The sequence below is a fragment of the Aulostomus chinensis genome, chromosome 22 (assembly GCF_037954235.1).
Source record: "Aulostomus chinensis isolate RoL2024-O1b breed Wild chromosome 22, RoL_Achi_v1.0, whole genome shotgun sequence".
In the NCBI taxonomy this organism is placed as follows: Eukaryota; Metazoa; Chordata; class Actinopteri; order Syngnathiformes; family Aulostomidae; genus Aulostomus; species Aulostomus chinensis.
This window is the reverse complement of record NC_141341.1, coordinates 21,616,098-21,636,122: the sequence shown is the minus strand read 5'-3', so window position 1 is coordinate 21,636,122 and position 20,025 is coordinate 21,616,098. Positions and strand designations below refer to the sequence as shown.

The 20,025-nt window shown below is 44.1% G+C and overlaps 2 protein-coding genes across 6 annotated transcripts; one reads left to right on the top strand and one right to left on the bottom strand.

Moving 5' to 3' along the window:
- Nucleotides 1-741: 741 nt before the first annotated feature.
- maco1a (macoilin 1a) lies at nucleotides 742-15,089 on the bottom strand. Of its 3 annotated transcripts, none has more exons than XM_086192801.1 (11): nucleotides 14,731-14,803; nucleotides 13,685-13,826; nucleotides 12,952-13,078; nucleotides 12,663-12,786; nucleotides 12,331-12,509; nucleotides 10,213-10,756; nucleotides 9,254-9,412; nucleotides 6,286-6,468; nucleotides 6,081-6,201; nucleotides 5,786-5,960; nucleotides 742-3,534 (listed from the first exon to the last, which is right to left on the bottom strand). In XM_086192801.1, the coding sequence occupies exons 1-11, from the start codon at nucleotides 14,793-14,795 to the stop codon at nucleotides 3,332-3,334; spliced, it is 2,022 nt and encodes a 673-aa protein (XP_086048927.1). In that variant the 5' UTR covers nucleotides 14,796-14,803; the 3' UTR covers nucleotides 742-3,331. The 3 variants fall into 3 exon arrangements, with proteins under 3 accessions (XP_086048927.1, XP_086048926.1, XP_086048925.1); XM_086192800.1 differs by lacking the exon at nucleotides 14,731-14,803 and adding an exon at nucleotides 14,394-14,710; XM_086192799.1 differs by lacking the exon at nucleotides 14,731-14,803 and adding an exon at nucleotides 14,833-15,089 and having other exon boundaries at nucleotides 743-3,534.
- On the top strand, nucleotides 14,831-18,583 carry srfbp1 (serum response factor binding protein 1). 3 transcript variants are annotated; one of them, XM_086192802.1, is made up of 4 exons: nucleotides 14,831-15,213; nucleotides 16,400-16,495; nucleotides 16,581-16,973; nucleotides 17,058-18,583. In XM_086192802.1, the coding sequence occupies exons 2-4, from the start codon at nucleotides 16,490-16,492 to the stop codon at nucleotides 18,306-18,308; spliced, it is 1,650 nt and encodes a 549-aa protein (XP_086048928.1). In that variant the 5' UTR covers nucleotides 14,831-15,213; nucleotides 16,400-16,489; the 3' UTR covers nucleotides 18,309-18,583. The 3 variants fall into 3 exon arrangements, with proteins under 3 accessions (XP_086048928.1, XP_086048930.1, XP_086048929.1); XM_086192803.1 differs by having other exon boundaries at nucleotides 14,832-15,213; nucleotides 16,400-16,491; nucleotides 17,058-18,582; XM_086192804.1 differs by lacking the exon at nucleotides 16,400-16,495.
- The last annotated feature ends 1,442 nt before the right edge of the window (nucleotides 18,584-20,025 follow it).

The following is a 20,025-nucleotide window of genomic DNA, read 5'->3' as shown; positions in this document are numbered from 1 at the left end:
CCTCTTTATTTAATTGCGATCAGTTTTTTTGAGCTGATTTTGATGAATGTAATCTTTTTTAAAAAATGATTTGGTCTTGTTTTCCTTCTCGAAATGAACACTGCAGCAAATCTAAATTATTACTGATTGGTGCAAGGACACATCCTGACCAACTGCATTATTTTTTAAGCCTTTTTAGAGTTCCTCCTCATGTTTCCTAAAGCACATGAACGCAGCATTTATGAGTGCGATTAAAAGCGCCTTCCAATGCATTACATACGTTTGTCCTGCCTAAACAGGCTGTGAAGGGGCCTTTCTTGACTTCTTGGAACTGAGATGACAACTGAAAATAGTGACACGTTCTTCTTATCAGCCATTTGCACCAGACCAAGAGTCTGAAGCTCTGTGGTTTGTGGATTCACAGAATGCCTCACTTCCTTGTCTTTTTTTTCTGCTTGAAAGCAACTTCTGCGTTTGTTTCCCGTTCGAAATATGTATTTGCATGGAGAACTCGATGGCACCATGAGGCCAGGTTTGAACTGCATTTCTCTACCAGCAATTTACAGACGTAAACAGAATGCATCTGGCTGGCTCTCAGGTCTTTTTAGTCACACGAGATGAAGTCATTGCTTTAACGCAACGTCCTAATAAAACCAGTGCACTTTAGTATCAGCTGGAACTCCTCACACTTCTTCATCCACTGGCGTGTGTGTTTCTTGCAGGTTAAAAAAAGAGGAGGCACACACATGTGAAGGGCTTGCATCGCCACCAGCAAGACTTTCTTTAATAGTGATGGTCAAAGTGAGGAGTGTCACACCATCACTTTGAGTCAAGAACTTAAACATAGTGGGACAATGAAAAGATAAAACAGAGCACTTTTTTTTTTAAACTTTCTCTTCCTTCTACACAAATTCCTTAAAGCGACTTGAGAACTGAACTCACAACGTCAGAGCGATCCACGAAAAATACTGTTCCAGGTAGGCAACATGACATCACAACATGGTCAAATGGTTCAAGGTGGGGGCGGGGGTGGGGGTTAACCTTTCCCAACACGACACATTCACAGAATCCTTCCTGGTAGAGAACAGTCAAAGGAAATCAGCTGAATATGATGGAAACTATCAAATATTGCCACTCGATCAAAGTGTCACAAATAAATAGAAGCGTGAGCGACACGATCGGTTCGAACCTGCTGCGTCGCCATGGTCAACCCAGAACCTTGTAAACACAACACCATCAGAGTATGTTCTAATGACAGAAACGTAAAATCATAACAGCACTCTTTTCTGAACAATATGCTAGCTACATCGATCAAAGTATGGATGGAAAACAAACATCAACACTTGGCACTTAAATGAAATCAACAAAGAAACATTCCTCAGTATGTTAATGTACATCGTTGTAAACAAGGAAACACCAGCTGGCATGATAAGAGACAATCAGTTTGGTTGGTGTTTGGCATACCAAGACTGTGTCACGGTGACATGACATGTACCATGTTATGCTTTCCCTTTGAGACACTCCGTGATCGTGTCGAGTGTTTTTTGCTTTTAAAATACTGATTTGAAATAATCGTTAATTACATGCAAAACCAGGCAAACCTACGGAGCCCTGGATCGGCCGCAGACGCGCAAAACACAAACACTTGCGGGTATAGAGAGACAAATTATTTTGAGGCCACGAGATATAACCTGTTCCCCCCCCATGTCATTTGGTTAGGTTTCATTTTTAGTTTCTCTTCAGCCTTGAAAAGGCCAGTTGAGGAACAGAAACATAATTATTACTGACAGTAAGAAGAAAAAAAAACATTCTTAGTTAGTGAGACAGGACTTCTTCCCACCGTTTAATTATTTTGAGGCCAGAAAACTGCTGCTTTATTTTGACGCTACAAGATGTAGCTTCTTCCCTCAATTTGGTTAATTTACAAGTTTACAACAAATTAATCAATGGTTTCAAAATATTCTTTCTCTCTCTCTGCCCACAGAATTCTTTTCCTCTCCATGGCCATCACTCCAGGTTTCCGTCCAATCAGAGCTGGAAAGAGAAACTACATCTTTGAAGTTTGATGCTTTTTAGATCCCAGGGTTGTTGATTTCTGCACCCTTAAAAAAAAAAAAAAAAAAAAAAAAAAGAGAGAGAGAGAAATTGCAGAATTGCAAGGCACTGTAAAAATCTGCGAATAATGGCAACGACCAGTTACCGAGACATCATTAAATCCAGAGAACAATATGGCCTAACAGGTTCTAATTTGGTCCGGAGGGAGAGGAGAGGTGTCCGCAGCAACAAAGGAACATGAACACGTTTTGGCAGTGCCAGGTCAAATGAAGCTTTTTTTTTTGTTTGTTTGTTTGTTTTTTTTGAAAGAACAAAACCTCACGAGTTTCATCCCCTAACTTTATAATCCTGGAAAGTCCACAAATCCAGCATTTAGACAATAAATTGTGTGGGAATATTTGAGGAACACGGCAAACACTTAATCTGACCAATATCACGAGGAAATGTACATTTTCAGAACCGAAGTGAAACTTTACCAAACAACCGCTGATTGAGGCGATATATCAAAACATGAATAGTTTTACATTCATGTATCTCTCACCGGATGAGCTTCAAATTCTTATTTAAACATGGCGGCTGCCATTAGTGTGTATGTGTGTGTGTGTGTGTGTGTGTCGGTTCACTAAAGAAAAATCCCCGTGGGGGGGTTGGGGGTGAGGTCAGGCTGTTCTACACAAAAAGAGTCTGGCATGAAGAAATGCATGATGGCTCTTTAGAAGACAGGTGGTCAACGGATCCAATGGTTCCTTCTCCCCATTCAATCAATCCCACTGTCTAATTCTGAAAACTCAACATGAAGCTCTATTGGGCACTCCATCCCTTCATTCATCCATTTTCTATACCGCTTATCCCTTAAGGGTCACGGGGGGGGGGGGTGGGCTGGAGCCTATCCCAGCTGGTATTGGGTGAGAGGCGGGGTTCACCCTGGACGGGTCGTCAGTCCGTCACAGGGCCATCAGGAGCAACTAGGGGTTCAGTATCTTGCTCAAGGACACTTGGACATGGTCACCGGGGGAAGTGAGGATGGAACCAGCAACCCTTTGGTTGCTAGACGGCCCCTCTACCTCCGTGCCATGCCGCCCCTATTGGGCACTCTTCCATTCAAAAAATAGTTCTCAGAACAGAACCAACAGGACCCAAATACACATATGAACGGGAAGCGGAGTGTTTTTGTTTTGTATGTTTGTGGTAGGTTGGAGTGCAAAAATTGTCAGGGGCTTGCAACCTCAAAATAACTGAAATGAAGAGCTTCACAAAGAGAGAAAAGTTCTGTCTGGCTAGAGTGTTGATGTCAGAGTCATTTCTTGAGGGGCTGGTAGACTGAGGCGTTGGGGTCCAGGGACGAGGGACTATTGTCCATGAACTTGGAGGAGTAGTGCGGAGTGACAGGGCTGAGGTTGCTGCCGTCTGAGGAGTAGGACAGGCTGGGCATGACTGCCATCACCTCGGCTATCTTCTGCTTCAGCTCGGCGATCTCCTGCTCCCTCTGGTGGATCTGACCTGAATGACATGGGAGACGTCAAGACTTTTTAACGTCACAACTGCAACTTTCGATCGTTTGCGAGGAGCTCAGATGGAAAGCTGAGAGTAGAGCTGCGGCCCTTTCAGAGTAATCTCATGAAACAGGACGGACCGAACCTGGCGTACCCGAGGAGGGGTTCGTTACGAGGAATCAACGCAGATCAGATGCAGCATTAGCCTGCTTATACCAAGGTCAAAATCTTTATTTTCACGTGTCGTAAGATTTCCATGGTAGCACCTGAAGGTTTGACTAATACCTGGAAGATTAATTACCATTCAATCGGTTCCTATGCAATGAAAAGCCTGTTCACCACTCCAGGATGTAGGACGGACCACAGAAATGACTCAGCAGCAGCAAAAAGATAATCGGGTGATACAAACCTCACCAGTACATTTGTCTGACTCCATGAAATGAAATCCCTGTTAAAAGCTACCAGCACTTATTTGATACGACACAAACATGTTCTGATCAATACTCATCAAGAGATTGGGTTGTTTTTTTTAAATCGGTCTAAACTGAAGCACATAACACTCCAATATGCAAGCAGGTTTCTATGGATTTTCTAGTATTTTCATACTTTACATATTTGATGTTGTCCAACTCCATGACCTTTCCAGGTTTTTCATACCATAGGAACCCTGTTTTTGAGTCTGCTCAGCTGTGGCTCCGCTACAAGCAGGGGAGCTCATGTTGTGCTGGCAGCACAGCTGAAAACAAAGTGCTGTACATAAATAGTCATAAAACATAACAATCAAGTGAAAAACAATAACAAATAATAAAACGGGAGCAAAGTCTCATGCTGGGTCAAAAGCCAAGGAATAAAAATAGGTTTTAAGATTAGTTTTAAAAATGGACAGTGAAGAAGCCTGTCTGATGTGCAAAGGCAGATCGTTCCATAATTTGGGAGCAGCAACAGAAAAGGCTCTATCCCCTCTGAGCTTCCGCTTAGACCTCGGTACCTCCAGGAGCAGCCGATCAGCTGACCTGAGGCACCGAGCAGGAGCATGAGGGTGAAGCAGCTCAGAGAGGTAAGGGGGGGCGAGACCATTTAAGGATTTAAAAACAAATAAAAAGAATCTTAAAATGAACCCTGAAGGGCACAGGCAGCCAGTGGAGGGAGGCCAGAACGGGCGTGATGTGCTCCTTCTTACGTGCTCCAGTTAAAAGTCGAGCAGCAGCATTTTGTACCAACTGGAGACGGGAGAGGGAAGACTGGCTGATTCCAAAATAAAGTGCATTGCAATAATCAAGCCGAGACGTGATGAAGGCATGAATCACAGTCTCAAAAAGCTCTCCTGCAAGAAAGGGCTTCACTTTTGCTAACTGCCTCAGATGAAAGAAGCCGGACTTCACCACTGCACCTATTTGACCATCTAGTTTGAAATCACTGTCCATCTTAAACCCCAGGTTTGAAACAGTTGGCCTCACATACAGAGCCAAGGGGCCCAAGTCAATAGGGGGAGGTTCACAGGAGCCACAGGGAAACAAACACCATCACTTCAGTTTTCTTTTCGTTAAAATTTAAAAAGTTTAGGGCCATCCAGGCTTTAATGTCATCAAGACATAACAGAAGTGGCTTGATTGAGAGAGCATCTTTCTTTTTTAGCGGCACATCTATCTGACTGTCATCAGCATAACAGTGACAAGAGATGCCATGCTTTCTGAGAATGGAGCCCAGAGGCAGTAAATACAATGAAAAAAGGAGAGGCCCTTAGTAGACAGTTTGTTTAAAAAACAAGATTATCTAGTTTAGGAAACATTTCTGCGTCCCCAAATCTACAACAAGACTTTCACGTATGAACCGCAGTGCACGTGTACGGTCAGCCGCAGCAGGTGGCTAACTAGAAGTTTCCTGCTCGTCAAACAATTTCACTTACATTCAAGTTTATATTCTCAGAAAGGGGTTACAAGAAACATTGGAGTCTCTCATTTTTGTAGTTAGATGCTGCAATAATCGTCTTGTAAGTGTAAACAGAGTCTACCACTTCCCTGCTGCGAGGGTTGATGAAGCACATTCTTTTAGAAACAACACAGACAGTTTGACTGGAACTACTTAGAAGGTGTGTGAATATCAGGACTAAATGGGCACCAAGCAGCCAATCAGATCTGAGTATTCACCCAAGTCGTGGTATAATACAGGTTTAAATAATGCGGTCCAACGCAGAGAGGCAGGTTTTGAGCTTATTCAAGAGATTTGAACACTGGACAAAAACAAAAGTGAACATCTACCTTGTGCTATCTCCAGCTGCCTCTTGGCATCCCCCAGTGCAGAGAACAGATCCAGCTTGATCCTGGTCTCAGCACTCAGGCTGTTCTCCAGGTGTTGTGTCTTCTCTTGCATGGCGGATAGCGCTGACATCAGCACCTCTGTGTCCTTTTCATTCTCTTTGTATTTACGCAGCTCCTGGTGTGACAAGGAAGTGAAGAGAGGACGAACGAGACATTGGGTTACGATGGTTACGCCGCAAGAGTTATTAAACGCTCTCAAGTCTCCGTTCACTGGAGTTGCTCTACTCAGGCTTACCTGACACTTGCCCTCCAGATCCCTTATCTGCTCCTCCTTCAGTTTCATGTCCATGCTCAGCTTCTTGCACTCTGTCTCCAGCTCTCTGATGCGACCTCTCAGAGAATCAGTGGACTCCACCCTGTTAGAGAACAATTGTTTCTTCTGTTCGTGTATAAGACGTGAAGTTTCTATTACCTATATACATATTGTATATATTGAGTACCTTGTGGCCGCAGCTAATGCTACTGCTCTGGCAGCAGTGGCCTCTTCCATCTTCTTCCTCTTCCTCTCCTCAGCCAGCTGTTTCTCAGCCAGGACCCGAGCTTCCTGCTCAGCCTTCAGTCTCTTCTCCAGCTGAGAGATGGTCTGCTTATCCTTCTGCTTGGCCTGGACGGTGCTGTGAAGCCTAGAGTTCAATGGGGTTGATCACAAAATGAGCACGCTGTGAACTGAGGATGGAAAATGGAGCTTTGAGCTTGATGTGGTAGAAGGTGCAAACATCAAGTGGACCTAAAAGTAAAACCTCTTTTGGATTAAAAAGCATCAAGGTCCAGGGCTCAACATGAATAGAGTCCCAACATCCTTGAGCTGTAGAAAAGTGGTTGTTGGGACGCTCAGAATCGTCATTAGGAAGAAGAGTGGGATGATCAAAGAAGCCTTTCATGTTCCTGGTCAGGGCTACTGGGTGTCTGCATTCCATAGAAAGAAAATATTTGTGGGATAATTGATTTTCCAATTTAATATTCATTTCAACAATGTCAACATGTGGACACCTTCTACCAACACCACAGCGACTAAAATAGAGTAATTAGGCAGCGAGGCTGGCAGACAACGGCATTCAGACATTGGCTGACTTGATTGTGGCTCAGCTCTCAACGATCCCGCAGCCCAGGGTTTCCCACAGCACTTTACAGCTCGGGCGACCGCCTAAGCAACAAACGCCTGCTGCCTTCACTAACATCTTCACAAAACAAAACAAAACAAAACAAACCCTATATTGGCATGTTATTGTGTCCTGCTTTCTTCCTTTCATTCCAAACCGTGACCAACGCCAGTCTCACTTCTCAGCAGAACGCACTGAAAAAACGTGTCGTGAATCGGAAAAGAATCAGTGTTTAAAATCTTTAAGTACAGTAGGTCTATGTGGTTTGCCTCTGAATCGTGGGACGCGTCCGAACAGCGGCATCTGCTGGTTGAACGGCACTGCGCTTCGTCGCGATCCGCCATCATCCAGAAAAAAGGAAAATTTAACTTTCTGGGAATACGTTCATCTGGAAGTTGGATGGCTGACTGACCTTCCTCCTTCTTCTATCTAATAGAAAAAAAATTATATTTAGTGTTTATTAAATAATTGTTCAATGTAGTGCAAAGTCTGTAGTGTACATTGCACAAGGTCACCCCAGCACAACACTGGAATGGACTCGCATGAAAATTTATTCTTGAACACCACAGGACTTTTTTGCCCCCCAATATAGTCTTAAAGACAGGAAGTACAGCCTGATGGCTCCTAACAACTACCAATCACCCTGGCTGGCAATGACTTTGATGTACAAAGAGGAGCACAAGTGTTACAAGTAGCCACCGTGATTTGTTTCCTGTCCCTAAGACGCCCCTAAAAGTGTGAAAAACAACTTTCAGGACTGAGACTCCATGACTACAGCCAACATGCCTGTGGAGCAAATACTGTTGAAAGGAACAACACCTGTTTGCCCTCTATGACAAAGAAGCAGGAGAAAAACATGTTTCATCGCATGTTCATCTTCTGTCTTGGTCTGTTCACTGAGTAATTTAAACTAATTCAAATACTGAATACACTGGAGAGTAGGGCTGCAATCAACCAAAGAAATTCTTGGTCGACTGAAGCCCTCAAAGTTCGACTAAAAATTGACAAATTTTATGTATGAAAAATATACTGTGTCAACGATCAGCACAAAAGCTGCTGAGGAATATTGAGACAATTGTTTCTGTCAGGTTATAATAACTGACCGACGCTATCATTGGTCCTGACAGAGCCAGACTGAACGAGGAGCTCAGCATCGCCGCTCAGACACAAATAGACTTTTAACTTAAAACTTTACTCTTAAACACAAAAGGCAAGTCCACGGCAAGAATTTTTACAATTAAAACAAAACAATTATTAGACTAAAACATTGAAATATCAATTCTGATATGTTAATATACTCAAAACTGACAGGCAACCTAAGGTGGACACGTCAGCTCACTGTTTCTAGGTGACACGTCGTGTTTGTAGAGGAGCTGTGACATGAAAACTGGTGTTGGCAAACTTTGCAATCAACTTTTTTTCCATTATCTGTTTTCATGAAATGCTGCCACGCTGCAGGTGTCTTTGACATGTGGACGAGGACTGACTTTAAATGAAACCCTCAAAATTAAATATACATTCATGAAACCACCAGACACTGGCCTTCTAGTCCTCTTCAGTCTGTCTGTCTCTAGCGGGTCGGGCGAGTCCAAAATAGCAAAAACAAGGGGGGTGTTCAAAGATAGATTGTTATCTGTGAAACAGGGGTGCTTTCGGTACTTTCCTCCTGATGAAACTAACGTGGCAAAAAATCAACCAATCAGAATTTTGGTTGAGCCAGAATGACTAATAAATCGACCAGTCGACTGGGAGACTACAGCCCTACTGGACAGATGATGAAACAGATGTCTCAATGGTGACGTGTGTCATATTTTGAACGGTGATTCCTCTTATTTTCTATATTCTGGACTATCATGATGATGGGAGTCTATACACTGTATGCTTTGGGATAGTTAAAATTAGGTTTGGGGAGTTTTTGAGTCTTCATTTTTCTCAATGCTGTGCTTTTTTCTACAACTGTTATAAAGAAAAATAAAAAAAAATAATTTAAAAACGTGGAATTCCATCTTCAGGCCCACCAGAACCAACCAGTTAAAAGTCACATATTGTTCAATATCCCTTCAGACCTGCAATATTGTTAAAAGTACGTCGGCCAGGTGAGTCGATGCATCGGCCTCCTGATGCTGAACTTTTGTAACTTGTAAGAGTTTGTTGCTCCTTTTACCACTGAGGTGTATCATATTTCTTCTGTTTAACTCATCGTGTTTAGCGATATATCTCAGACAGATTCCCTTCATTGCGTGGCCAGTGACACAAGCTGGTTGTCAGAGTTTAGGCGGGTTCACCAGTGTACTGTACATGCACCCACTTGTTCTGCAGCAGCTCGTTGTCTTGGCGGAGCTGGCCCAGCTCAGAGCGAAGGCTGCGGTCTTGGCTGCTCAAAGAGGAAAGCTGACTCCGTAGCTCTGACTCCAACTGCCTGTTGGCCTGAAGATCTGCCTTCAGACGCTTCACGTCCTGCTCCAGCCTGTTGGGACAGAAGAAGAGAGGGAGAACTTGAGACAACAGACTGAACACAAAGAAATGATTTAGCCACTGTGATGTCACCCACTGGTTTGTGAACCATTGGCATTTTGGTCATTGCCATCTTGGTATTTAGCCCTTTTATTCAAAATGGGATTATAAATTCACAAAATGTCCAAAACAAATGACCTTCTGATTTGAAGAAAACTTGAAAATGGCAATTGGGACAATAAATTCATTAGTAAAACATTTGCTGAACAGTAAAACAAACTAATCAAAAAAGAGGACTCGCCATTTTCTTAATGACTCGTCAACAATCAGGCGAGTGTCTCCCTGCTGGCAGGAGAAATAATGCAGCTTTAAGGTGTCTGATGGGAGCTCGGACCTGGAGGCTAGCCCTGGGATATCCCATTACAACACTCTCACTCTCATCATCCATTAATCTTCCGATTCTTTCCACGATTAACTGCTGAATCTTTTACTCTATAAAATGTCAAAAAATGTCTAAATGCTCGTCGCAATTTCATAGAGATTCTTTGTCCTTCCAACAGTCCACAAATGAAACACCATACATTTCCTCTTTTAAAATGATAAATAAAAGCAGTACATGCTTTTGTGTCTGGAAACCCACTGTCTGACATCTTTTGCTTGGAAGAAATATTGAAGCAATTATAGCAATAGCTAAGAGACTCATTTCTCTTAAAAAGAATAATCTATCAGCACTGACACTGGTGCATCAACAGCTACATGTGCCAGCATCAGTGGGATGCAAGGGAAACAGGAATGACGCTGCGGATCTCTTACCGAACTAAAGCATCCAGCTTGCCCAGCTGGTTGTTGGGGATGCAGTTCTCGGCCGGATCCTTCTGACTCTTTCCTGCCCCCTTCTGCTTTTTCTCATTCTTACTGGTGGAGGAACCTGGCGGAACGGTCCCATTAGTGGAACTGTGATTCCGTGGAGATGAGTTGGAGATGTTACCGCCGCCTCCAGTGGCATTTTTGTAGTTCTTCCCTGTTCCCCCAATTTCCTCTTTAGAAGTGGAGTGTGTGTTGGTTTCGCTGTGTATGTTTTCCCCTGCCAGGTCGTTGTTCAGTCTCTTTGCCCTGACGTAATTCTCTATATACTCATTCTCCTGTAGTTTGGAGTCCAGTGTGTGTATAATACTGTTGTTATTGATTCCAATTGTGTTTTGCTTTTTTCCCTCACGCTCTTTTGCAGTACTGTCCTTCCCTTTTTCCCGGTACTCCAGTTCTGGCAATGGGACTGAAGTGCTTTTCTTACCAGGAGGTCCCCCGTTCTGGGCTATTACCGAGGGTTCCACCTCTGAAATCCCTTTAGCTAAAGCAGCTGGAAGAAAGCAAGCACAGGTAGGGTTAGAGGGTACACAGAGGTATCCCAGACAGATTAACAAGATTCCAAAACAAACTGGATCTCTGAGCATTAACAGATCGCAACAACAGATGAACTCTGCGGACTGGTCCACAACAGAGAATATCCCAGACGTCCTAGACAAGGTACACAGACAGTTTCATGTCAGCAGGATGTTACAGAAATACTTTCCTATTTTCTGAAATGACAAAAAGTAAATTATCCTAATTTTAGAGACTCTCACACCTACTCCGTCTGGTGCAGCTAGAAAAATTCCTGGTGTGATATATTTTGGCAGCTGAATGCAGAAATCACACTCGGGTGTGGATCAAAACACCTAGACTGAGCCTCTAAGGTGAGACGGCCTTGGTCTGGTCCTGAACAAACTCTGGTTTGGTTCCTTTGAGGTGGGTGCATGATCTGACCTCAACCCGTTCCACCTACCACAGCTGGAGCTAAATGGCTCCTGTGGTCAAGTATGCTTCCAGCAAATTGTTGTTGCTTGAGTAGCAGAAATAAGACGAGGAAATACGATCAAGAAAAGTTTGACAAATATGTTCTAGCGCAGAACACAGGAGTTCCTGCGCTGATGTTCTCACCCTCAGCCCATCACATCTAACCAATGTGGAGTGAAAGGGAAAACCTTTCCCAATCTCAGGAACAAATTTGGACCAGAGAATAAAAGCATTTGGTCTGACAATAACTTGGATTTAACAGCCTTTCCTGTCCGTTTGTGATCATGCATACTGATGACAACACATGAACACACCTGGAGATTAGCATTGTCTTGTCTTCTACTTGGGTTTCAGTTGTTAGTCATAAATTTAAACTGTATACGGGTGACAGAATTTTACTCAGGAAGGAGATAAACAAGCTTCAGCCCACACACACACACACACACACACACACACACACACACACACACACACACACAAAGGGCTATTCTGTGGAGGAACCTTCAGAAAAAGAGTCCAAAGTAGCTGGAGGACAAGGATATCTGCCAAGAGACTGATGAAGATGAACTGGCATGGAAATGTTTGTCTAAAATAAAGTTTCTTCCCAGATATCCATCTGCTTCAGCTACTTTGGACCCTTTTTGTCTGAAGTTTCCACTACAGAATTTCATTATTTATCCAAGTTGCCCACCACTGGTTACTGCCCTGGCAGGGACAAAGATGCAAAGACAAGTTATGCAAAGCCCCCTGACGATGACGCAACGGCTCAGCTCAAAACTGGTGAGATCGTGGGCCAGTTCTGTAGTCAGAACCAAGGTTCAGAAATTATTGAATGGCACCACTTCAAGAGCATATATCAGTCAATTGGGGCAGGGCTACTGTAGTAAGGGGGGGGGGGGGCAAAGGGATCAGGGTCTTGGGTGCATTTGCATGTCTACATGGGGCCTAGCATCATCTCACAGGAGAGACAGGCCTGACCAGGGCCTCTGTGCACCGTGCTCCCTGCCTGTACAGTCGTGACCTTGGATTTGGTGGAACATTTCTACAGTCATTGTGGTTCTTTTAGTCTGCGGGATGTTTGGTATGCGTTTATCTCACCCTCCTCTGCCTCCCTCTCTTGTCTCTGCAGCATCTGTTGCTCCGGCGGTAATGCCTGCTGTAGAAGCTGCATGTAGAATTCATTCTCCTTTTGTACTTCCTTCTGTTTCCTCAGTCGCATCTTGTAGCTAACGTAGCTCTTAAACCCGAAGCCCAAAGTCACAACTGGATAGCCGATACTAGGAGAAGAGAAACACAACGTTAACTTTTCATGTACAGTACGGATGTACTTTTCTGAGGCAATCAAAAGGGTCGATCTCCACTTTATTCTGTCAAATGTAGGAAGAAAAACACTTATTAAACAAAAATCAGTAAATGGCGATGATTTTTACCAGTGAGCAGCAAAAGGTCGACACAAGTCCACATGGAAGTTCTTCAGATCTTTGAAGCGGATGGCAGCCTCGATGTACACAAACAGGATCCACAGCGATACCGTGGGTAGGCAGACTCCTCTCTCTGGGTGAGAAACACACACACACACACACAAAAAAAGTCAGCACTCTTGAGTCCATCACCAAAGAAACTTGGCAGCAAGGAACTCGTCCATTGCCAAGACTTTAAGGTGAAGTGGCCGCATGGCTGGCACGGATAAAAAAGGATCCAGAGAGTACTTGAACTAACCTGTATGCCAGACATACTGTACCCATACGTAGGTGCTGGCGGCGAAGAAAAGCCATTGAACAGGGATGAAGAGGAGGCAGATGATGTCTGATGTAAACGCCACACATACGAAAAAGACCGAGAACGCCTAAGGGGAGGAAGAGAGGAGGGGAAATGTAATATAAATCAATATGTTCAGAGGCACATTAGTTTGTGTAATTAACTATTAGTGCTACAGAAGTTATCTCAGCTATAAAACCGCATAAAAACCTTCAGAATATTTTTTTTCTATTCATTTTATAATTAATACTCCACCCCAAAAGGGTATTTTTACGTCAAAGATTTTTGAGTGGAGAAATAAATATTAACTATATTTTGTTACTTCGTGTGCATTTTTCTTTTTAACCAAGCAAGCAGACTCGTAACACTGTTGGTTTACCATATTGCAATTTACAACTGCAATCAGCACAGTATGACTTTTTCACCAAATTAGTAGCACTAGTCCAGATACAAATGTGCACTGGTCTAGAAACCTGCATCGCTGAACACCCACAAGTCAAACAGGACTTCACAATTTCAGCGTTGCATCCCTGAGTGCACGCACAAACACACACACAAACACACACACGTACATCTACCAAATAATTGGAAATGATTTAATGTTCTCGACCACCTCCAACTTGGGCAATGTCATGGCTTTTGCAGAAAACACAGAGTCGTGAGGCGAAGCTCCCGACAGAAAGGGGGTCCTTACCAGCCCCTGATATCTGAAGGAGTCATAGACGCTGCGAATGAAAAGCCAGAAGGGCCACAGGTACTCAAACCTGAACTCCAACACAAAGTCAGCCAGCAGAACTAAAACCCATACGACCAGGAACTTCAGGTACAGGAACGTACTGCAGGAGAGGACAAGAGGAGAAAATGTTTACAGGACAATGAGACAAAACCCAGCTAATAGGCTTAGAATTAGATGGTATCATGACGGAGTGAAGGTTTAGACAACAGTCCGGTGTTTTAAGGTGCCACAAAGTGTGAAATGTCACCTCAAGATCCTACTGAACATTACTGACATTTTGGTGTGAACAACACATTTTATAATATAAACAAAAAGGGAATAAACGCAGGCCACTCCATTTTTGCAAGAAAACATTTAAAATGTTTAACATTAAAAAAAAACTCTAACAAATTGGGCACATAGTTTTTTTCCTCCATTTTTTGTCAAGATTAAGCCCCCTACCAAAGAGCACCATCTTTCCTTACCAGTGTTCAAGAGGCTTTCTCAACAATAGCTTTTAAGTTGTATAATATGCTTCAAGCACTACATAAAAGAAACCGATACATCCATGATGGTGTCGAGACATCCAAGTAGAGGGACAAAGTGTGAACCACACACACACACACGTCTGGACATGTTTGGGTTCCCTAGCAGTCTGGAGGGAAGGTGGATGCTATTCGATTCGTACGTGTTCACATATGAGATGAAGCTGGAGCACAGAGACGCTTCAGGTGTGAGAGAGCCCGCCGTCGGCATCTCTCCAGCCTGGACTTCACCCCCAGCACGATGCTGTCGTTTCGAGCTTCAGCAGTTCTATCCCAGTATTATTTATCCATTCCGCAAGCATCATTTGTTCCAGTTCCTACTGAGCGAGTTCCTCCGGCAGCTATCATTCTAAAGGCAGCCAGGTTCGTGTTCAACTAGCTGCTAGCTAAAAACAAATGTATGAGATGTCATAGAAGTAACGCTGGGCCCACCGTTTCCCCGATATGCGGACACGGTCCATTTAGCTCAAAAACACACACCGTGACTGAATAAGAGCCGAGCAGAGGCTGCTAGCGTTATATTGACATATGCAGAGAGGCGCCATTGTTATACAATAACGTCCCTCCAGCCCCCTTTTGTACCTGCTATATATACCCTCGGTGATTCGGTTCCGTTTTAACGGCCGTCGGAGTTTGCTGCAGTCCGCATTGCGCCGCTTCATCCTCCCCCTGTTGATTCGCTGGTTCTCTCGGTCTGGTAGCTGCGACGGGAAGTGTCATTCGCTCATGCTAATATTCACGGGTCTTCAATTATCCACCATTGTTGTTGTTTTAATGCACATGAAACAAAGAAATAAATAATAACAGTCCCCGCTGAAGGCCCTCCCCTTTTCACGACACGCTGCGTTCCCCCATCTGACGTCAGACGTTTGTGAGGACGTCGGAGGCGCACGCATCATGGCTGCCCCCTACGAGACGAGAGGCTTCTTCTGGTTTTAAGTTTTTAATACCGATTAAACAACGGTAAGTGGGGTCACAACGGGACATGGTGCCCTTGTTGTCTCAGTATGTTGTAGTTCGGTGGTCTACCTTCACGGAAACGTCAAATTAAACCACTTACGCTGTAATGTAGGCGGTAAAAGTGTCCACGCTTCTCAAGCACGTTTGTGTTTACGGTAGAAACCAGCAGCAGGCTTGTGTTACATCTCAAGTCTGACATGAATCGTCGATGTCTCCACATTACCAAATCTCATGATTGCGTTGAACCGAGTCCGTGGGGGGGATGGAGGGACATTTAGGGGGAGATCTGAACGGGAAAAATAATGGCAGCCCACGACTGAAATAGTGGTGGATACTAATGAAGTATTTAAGGATATTGCAGTGACGTTGCTGTACTCCAGTTTGAGCTTCTTGCATTTAGAGTCTACTGCACAGCTTCAGTCGCTAGTTAATGTCCTCACTGAGATTTTGGGCACAAACACGGGAGCTGCAGGATTCTGAGATCAAATCTATTTGCAATTGTTTTAACCAACGCTGTGATATGATTTGCAATATTAAAGGGAACGTTTATTTTAACCACAGTTAGTCCCCCTTTCATTGAAAACCCCATCACAATAATGTTGTGGTCTTTGTGGAGATCTGTTATAAACCCAGATGTTTTCTGAAGGCAGAAGCTGGTGTGTAGGCAGTGCCAAAATATGTCATTGATAACGGTGTTGGACACTCTTAGACTTTAGGAATAGTTGTGCCAACTTGTGATTTGAAAAAGGCAGTAGGCCATTTTGTAATTAATTGAGATTCATTTGAAAGCCCTGAAAATACACACACACGCACACACTCTCCTGCAGATATATCTTTTTAAATCTCTATAGTTCATAGACCTGGAAAATGCCAATAAAGTCATTTATTCCCTTTTTTTAAAATAACCTCTTAATCCTGAGGATTTTGTGATGGGGTTCTCCTCTAAGACCTTGATTTCACTGCCTCTGAAACAGAAAGAAATACGAAAGAAGCTGACACCTTTGGCCTCTACGTAAAAAGACTTGCCTTTACCCAACTGAGTATTTATTATGGTTACGTTTGTTTGTTTTTTTTACTAAAAAAACAAAACCTAAGCTGGGGAAAAGAGATTTGTACATGTTCTACTGTTAAATGTTAAAGAAATATTATGCAGAAAATCATGTACAATTATATGAACATATTGCTTCAGGTTTAAGTAGATGAATGTGGGACCACTGTCTCCATCTTCTGTCTGGACCTGTGAGCTCCTGAGGGTGGTCGAGGCCTCTGGTCACGTATCATGTCAGTGAGTTGGTTTCTAGTGCCTTTTGATAAAAATGAATAAGTTGTACTATTTTTTTTTTAATTTAAAACATGTTCATTTTTAAAAGATGATAGATACCAAGGACCAGGTAGAAGCAATGATGCCGTTTCCTGAGGAAGAACAGAGGGAGGAAGTGTCAGGAGAAGAGGATGACAATGATGGAGAGCAAAGTAGCGATGAAGAGGAAGCAAAGGTTGGAGATCAAGCAGAGAAAAAGATTCCATCGCCTTCTCGAGCTAAAGACAAAAAGCCGCCTGATGTCTTGAACCTGAACAATGAGGTGGTGAAGATGAGGAAGGAAGTGAAGCGAGTGAGAGCTCTGATCATCAGGAAGCTGATCCGTCAGATCGCCTCACTGAAGAAGATGAAGGGGAAAGAGACAGAAATGGAGAAGAATCAGAGGAGAGCTGCCAGACTGCTGCAGGAGATCCACGCCATGAAGGTGCTCGTACCAGACAAGGTAGCTTTGACACCTGAAAAAAACTTACTCAGGTAAACCAAACTCAGGTGACAATGTTTAATTTGATTGTGTTTGTATCTACAGGTAACCAAGACCGCCTTGCAGAGGAATCTCAACTTTGAGCAGGTGTGTAAAAACCACAAGTCTACGATATCGGACCGGGCCACCGCGCGCATCGCCACCCACCCCCAGTTCAAAAAGAAGATAGATGACATCAAAGCTGCCGTGAAGGCATTCAAAGATGAGAGGATGAAGGGAGAAAAGAAGGGAGAAGCAAAAGGAAAGGCACGCAATGAAGAGAGAAATGTGGTTCTGCCAGCAGCAAAGTGTTTCAGCAAAAAGGGAGAAAATACAGGGAGGGAGGAGGAGAAGGAGGAGGAGGACTGTAGAATGGAGCAGAGGGAAACAGCAGAGGCAGGAGATGAGCCCCTGAAAAGCACAAAAGATTCATCAATGTCCAAACATGAAAAAGGAACTCATTCACTTGAGGACCAAAAGAAAATCATGCCCGAGACAAAGAGTGTCAGCCCACCTTTGACCAAGAGTAATGACCGCAAAGATGTGAAACCACAAACAAAGTGTCTGGTTATTAAACCAAAACTGCAGGCTGAACCTGAAACCCTTCAGACGGATGACGAGAGTGATCTAGAGTCGTCAGGTGACGAAGAGAAGCCGTATTTTGACGACAGCACCGAGGAACGGTTCCACAAGCAGTCGTCCCAGTCAGAGGAGAGCGACAGCGGGGATGACTTCTTCATGGGAAAAGTGACCAAATTCAAGAAAAAGAAGAAGAAAAGCATGGAAGGGGCGGGGCAAGTGGGGCACATAGGGAAAGGACATGCAGTACAAAACACTTCAGACCAGGTCCAGGTTGAATTGGATGAGTTGGAGTCCAGGTTGAAGTCTAAAGCGATAAAGCTTCAGTCTGTATTCTGTTCATCCCTGTCTAGCTCCAAACCCAGCCGGGGCAGAGGTGGGAATAAATTGAGGGGCCAAGGGAGAGGCAGCGGCGGAGTAAATAGAGAGTTTGGTAAGTGGTCTGAGTTCCAAACACAGGAGAAGGCAAGAGCAGCAAAACCTGGAGCCAAGTACAGCAAGCCGCACCATGACAGCAGACATCCTGAGTCAGAGGAGACCAGCTCCCCCTCTGCCAGCAGAGGGAGGAGCTGTGGCCGAGGAGGGGCTTTTGGTCAAAGGGGTGGCAGGGGAGGAGGGGTCTTCTCCCATCAGGCACTGCATCCATCCTGGGAGGCCAGTAAGAAAAGGAAAGAGCAGCAAGGACAAATTCTGGCCTTCCAAGGGAAGAAAATCAAGTTCGATGATGATGATGACTGATATCTGTGTTTGAGAAGTAATGTTTTGTACATAAGTGTGATCCAGTGACTTGTGACCCTTTTGATTTGCGAGCTGGCAGAATAGTGCTGATGTTGACATTGCTTTGCAGGGTTTTAAACTCTTCATTTTTGTGTTTAGGAAAGGACATTACTGTCAAATTTGTATGGAACATCCATTGTATTTTACAGTAATCTTATACCCATGTGATTACATTAAAAACTGAGAAATGCTGTTATACGTCAAATATAACTTTAAATAAGTTAACAGCTCAAATGATTAAAGATGTGCTATGCTAAAATTCTTGAACTGAAGGTTTGGGAAGCAGTATTGTTTAGTTTTACATCCACCGAGTAACTCTCGGTTTTGATTTTGGGTAGTGTTTTGGTCTTCCACAAATACTACTTTGTCAGTTCTGTTGGAGGAAACAGGTGAAGGAAGACACCATTACATCAGGGCAGATCTTTGGGCTCTGCCATGTGTCCCCTTTTTAGTATTCCAACCTATCCTCCACACAGCTCTGGGCCCTTGGGGGCCTAGTAGAGGAGTGGGGAACCAATTGCCATGGAGGGCCATGTGTATGCCAGTTTTCCTTCTGACCAAACACTTCAACAGGTGATTTCACTTATGAACACACCTCTGTGACTGATGGTGTGTAAATTGGTGAAATCACCTGTTGAAGTATTTGGTTAGAAGGAAAACCAGCATGGCGGCACGGTGGAGCAGTGGTCCTCACTGTCGCCTCACAGCAAGAAGGTTGTGGGTGGAGCCCCAGCTGGAGCACGGGGTCTTTCTGGGTGAGTCTCCATGTTCTCCCTGTTCCTGCTGGGTTCTCTCTGGTACTCCAGCTTCCTCCACAGTCCAAAGACATCAAGAGGGGACCAGGTTAATCCAGACTCTAAATTGACCGTAGGCGTGGCTGGGAGAGCCAATGGTTGTCTGTCTCTATGTGTTGGCCCTGTGATGGACTGGTGACCCGTCCAGGGGGAACCCCGCCTCTCGTCTGATAGCTGCTCGGATAGGCTCCACCCCCCCCAGTGACCCTTAACAGGATAATCGGTAGAAAATGGATGGATGGATGGAAAACCAGCATACACATGGCCCTCCATGACACATGGTTCCCCACCCATGACCTGAAAGTTACTGAATTCATTCAATGAAACTGATGCACAGTGACGCCATCTATCTACTATCCTTGAACACACAATTATGTGAAATTTTTCAAGTATGTGTGTGTGCATAAGTATGTAGATATGAGCAATAATTGCAAATCAATATCACCTGTCGTTGTACAAAGGGGACAGACAACAGGTGGAAAGGAGAGGCAATTAGCAAGACAACCCCTACTAAGGAATGTTGTGCAGGTGGTGATCATTGACTTTCATTCTTCTTCTTTCTGTCTGATTCTTGGTTAGTTTTGTATTTTCCAGTGCTTTCACCACTCATGGCAGCATGAGGCACTATCTGCAGCCCACAGAAGCTGCTCAGGCAGTGCAGCTCCTCCAGGATGGCACATCCTTACACACCAAGCCCGTAAGGCTTGCTGTCCCCCACCACAGTGTCAAGGGTGGGGAGGACACACCAGTTCACCAGGAGAGAGGAGGGGGCTGTAGGAGGGCAACAACCCAGTAGAAGCACTATCTGGAGCACTGCCACCGCCCTAAAAAATGACCCCTAGCAGGCCACTTGTGTGCATTTTTCTGCCCAAACAGTCTGAAAC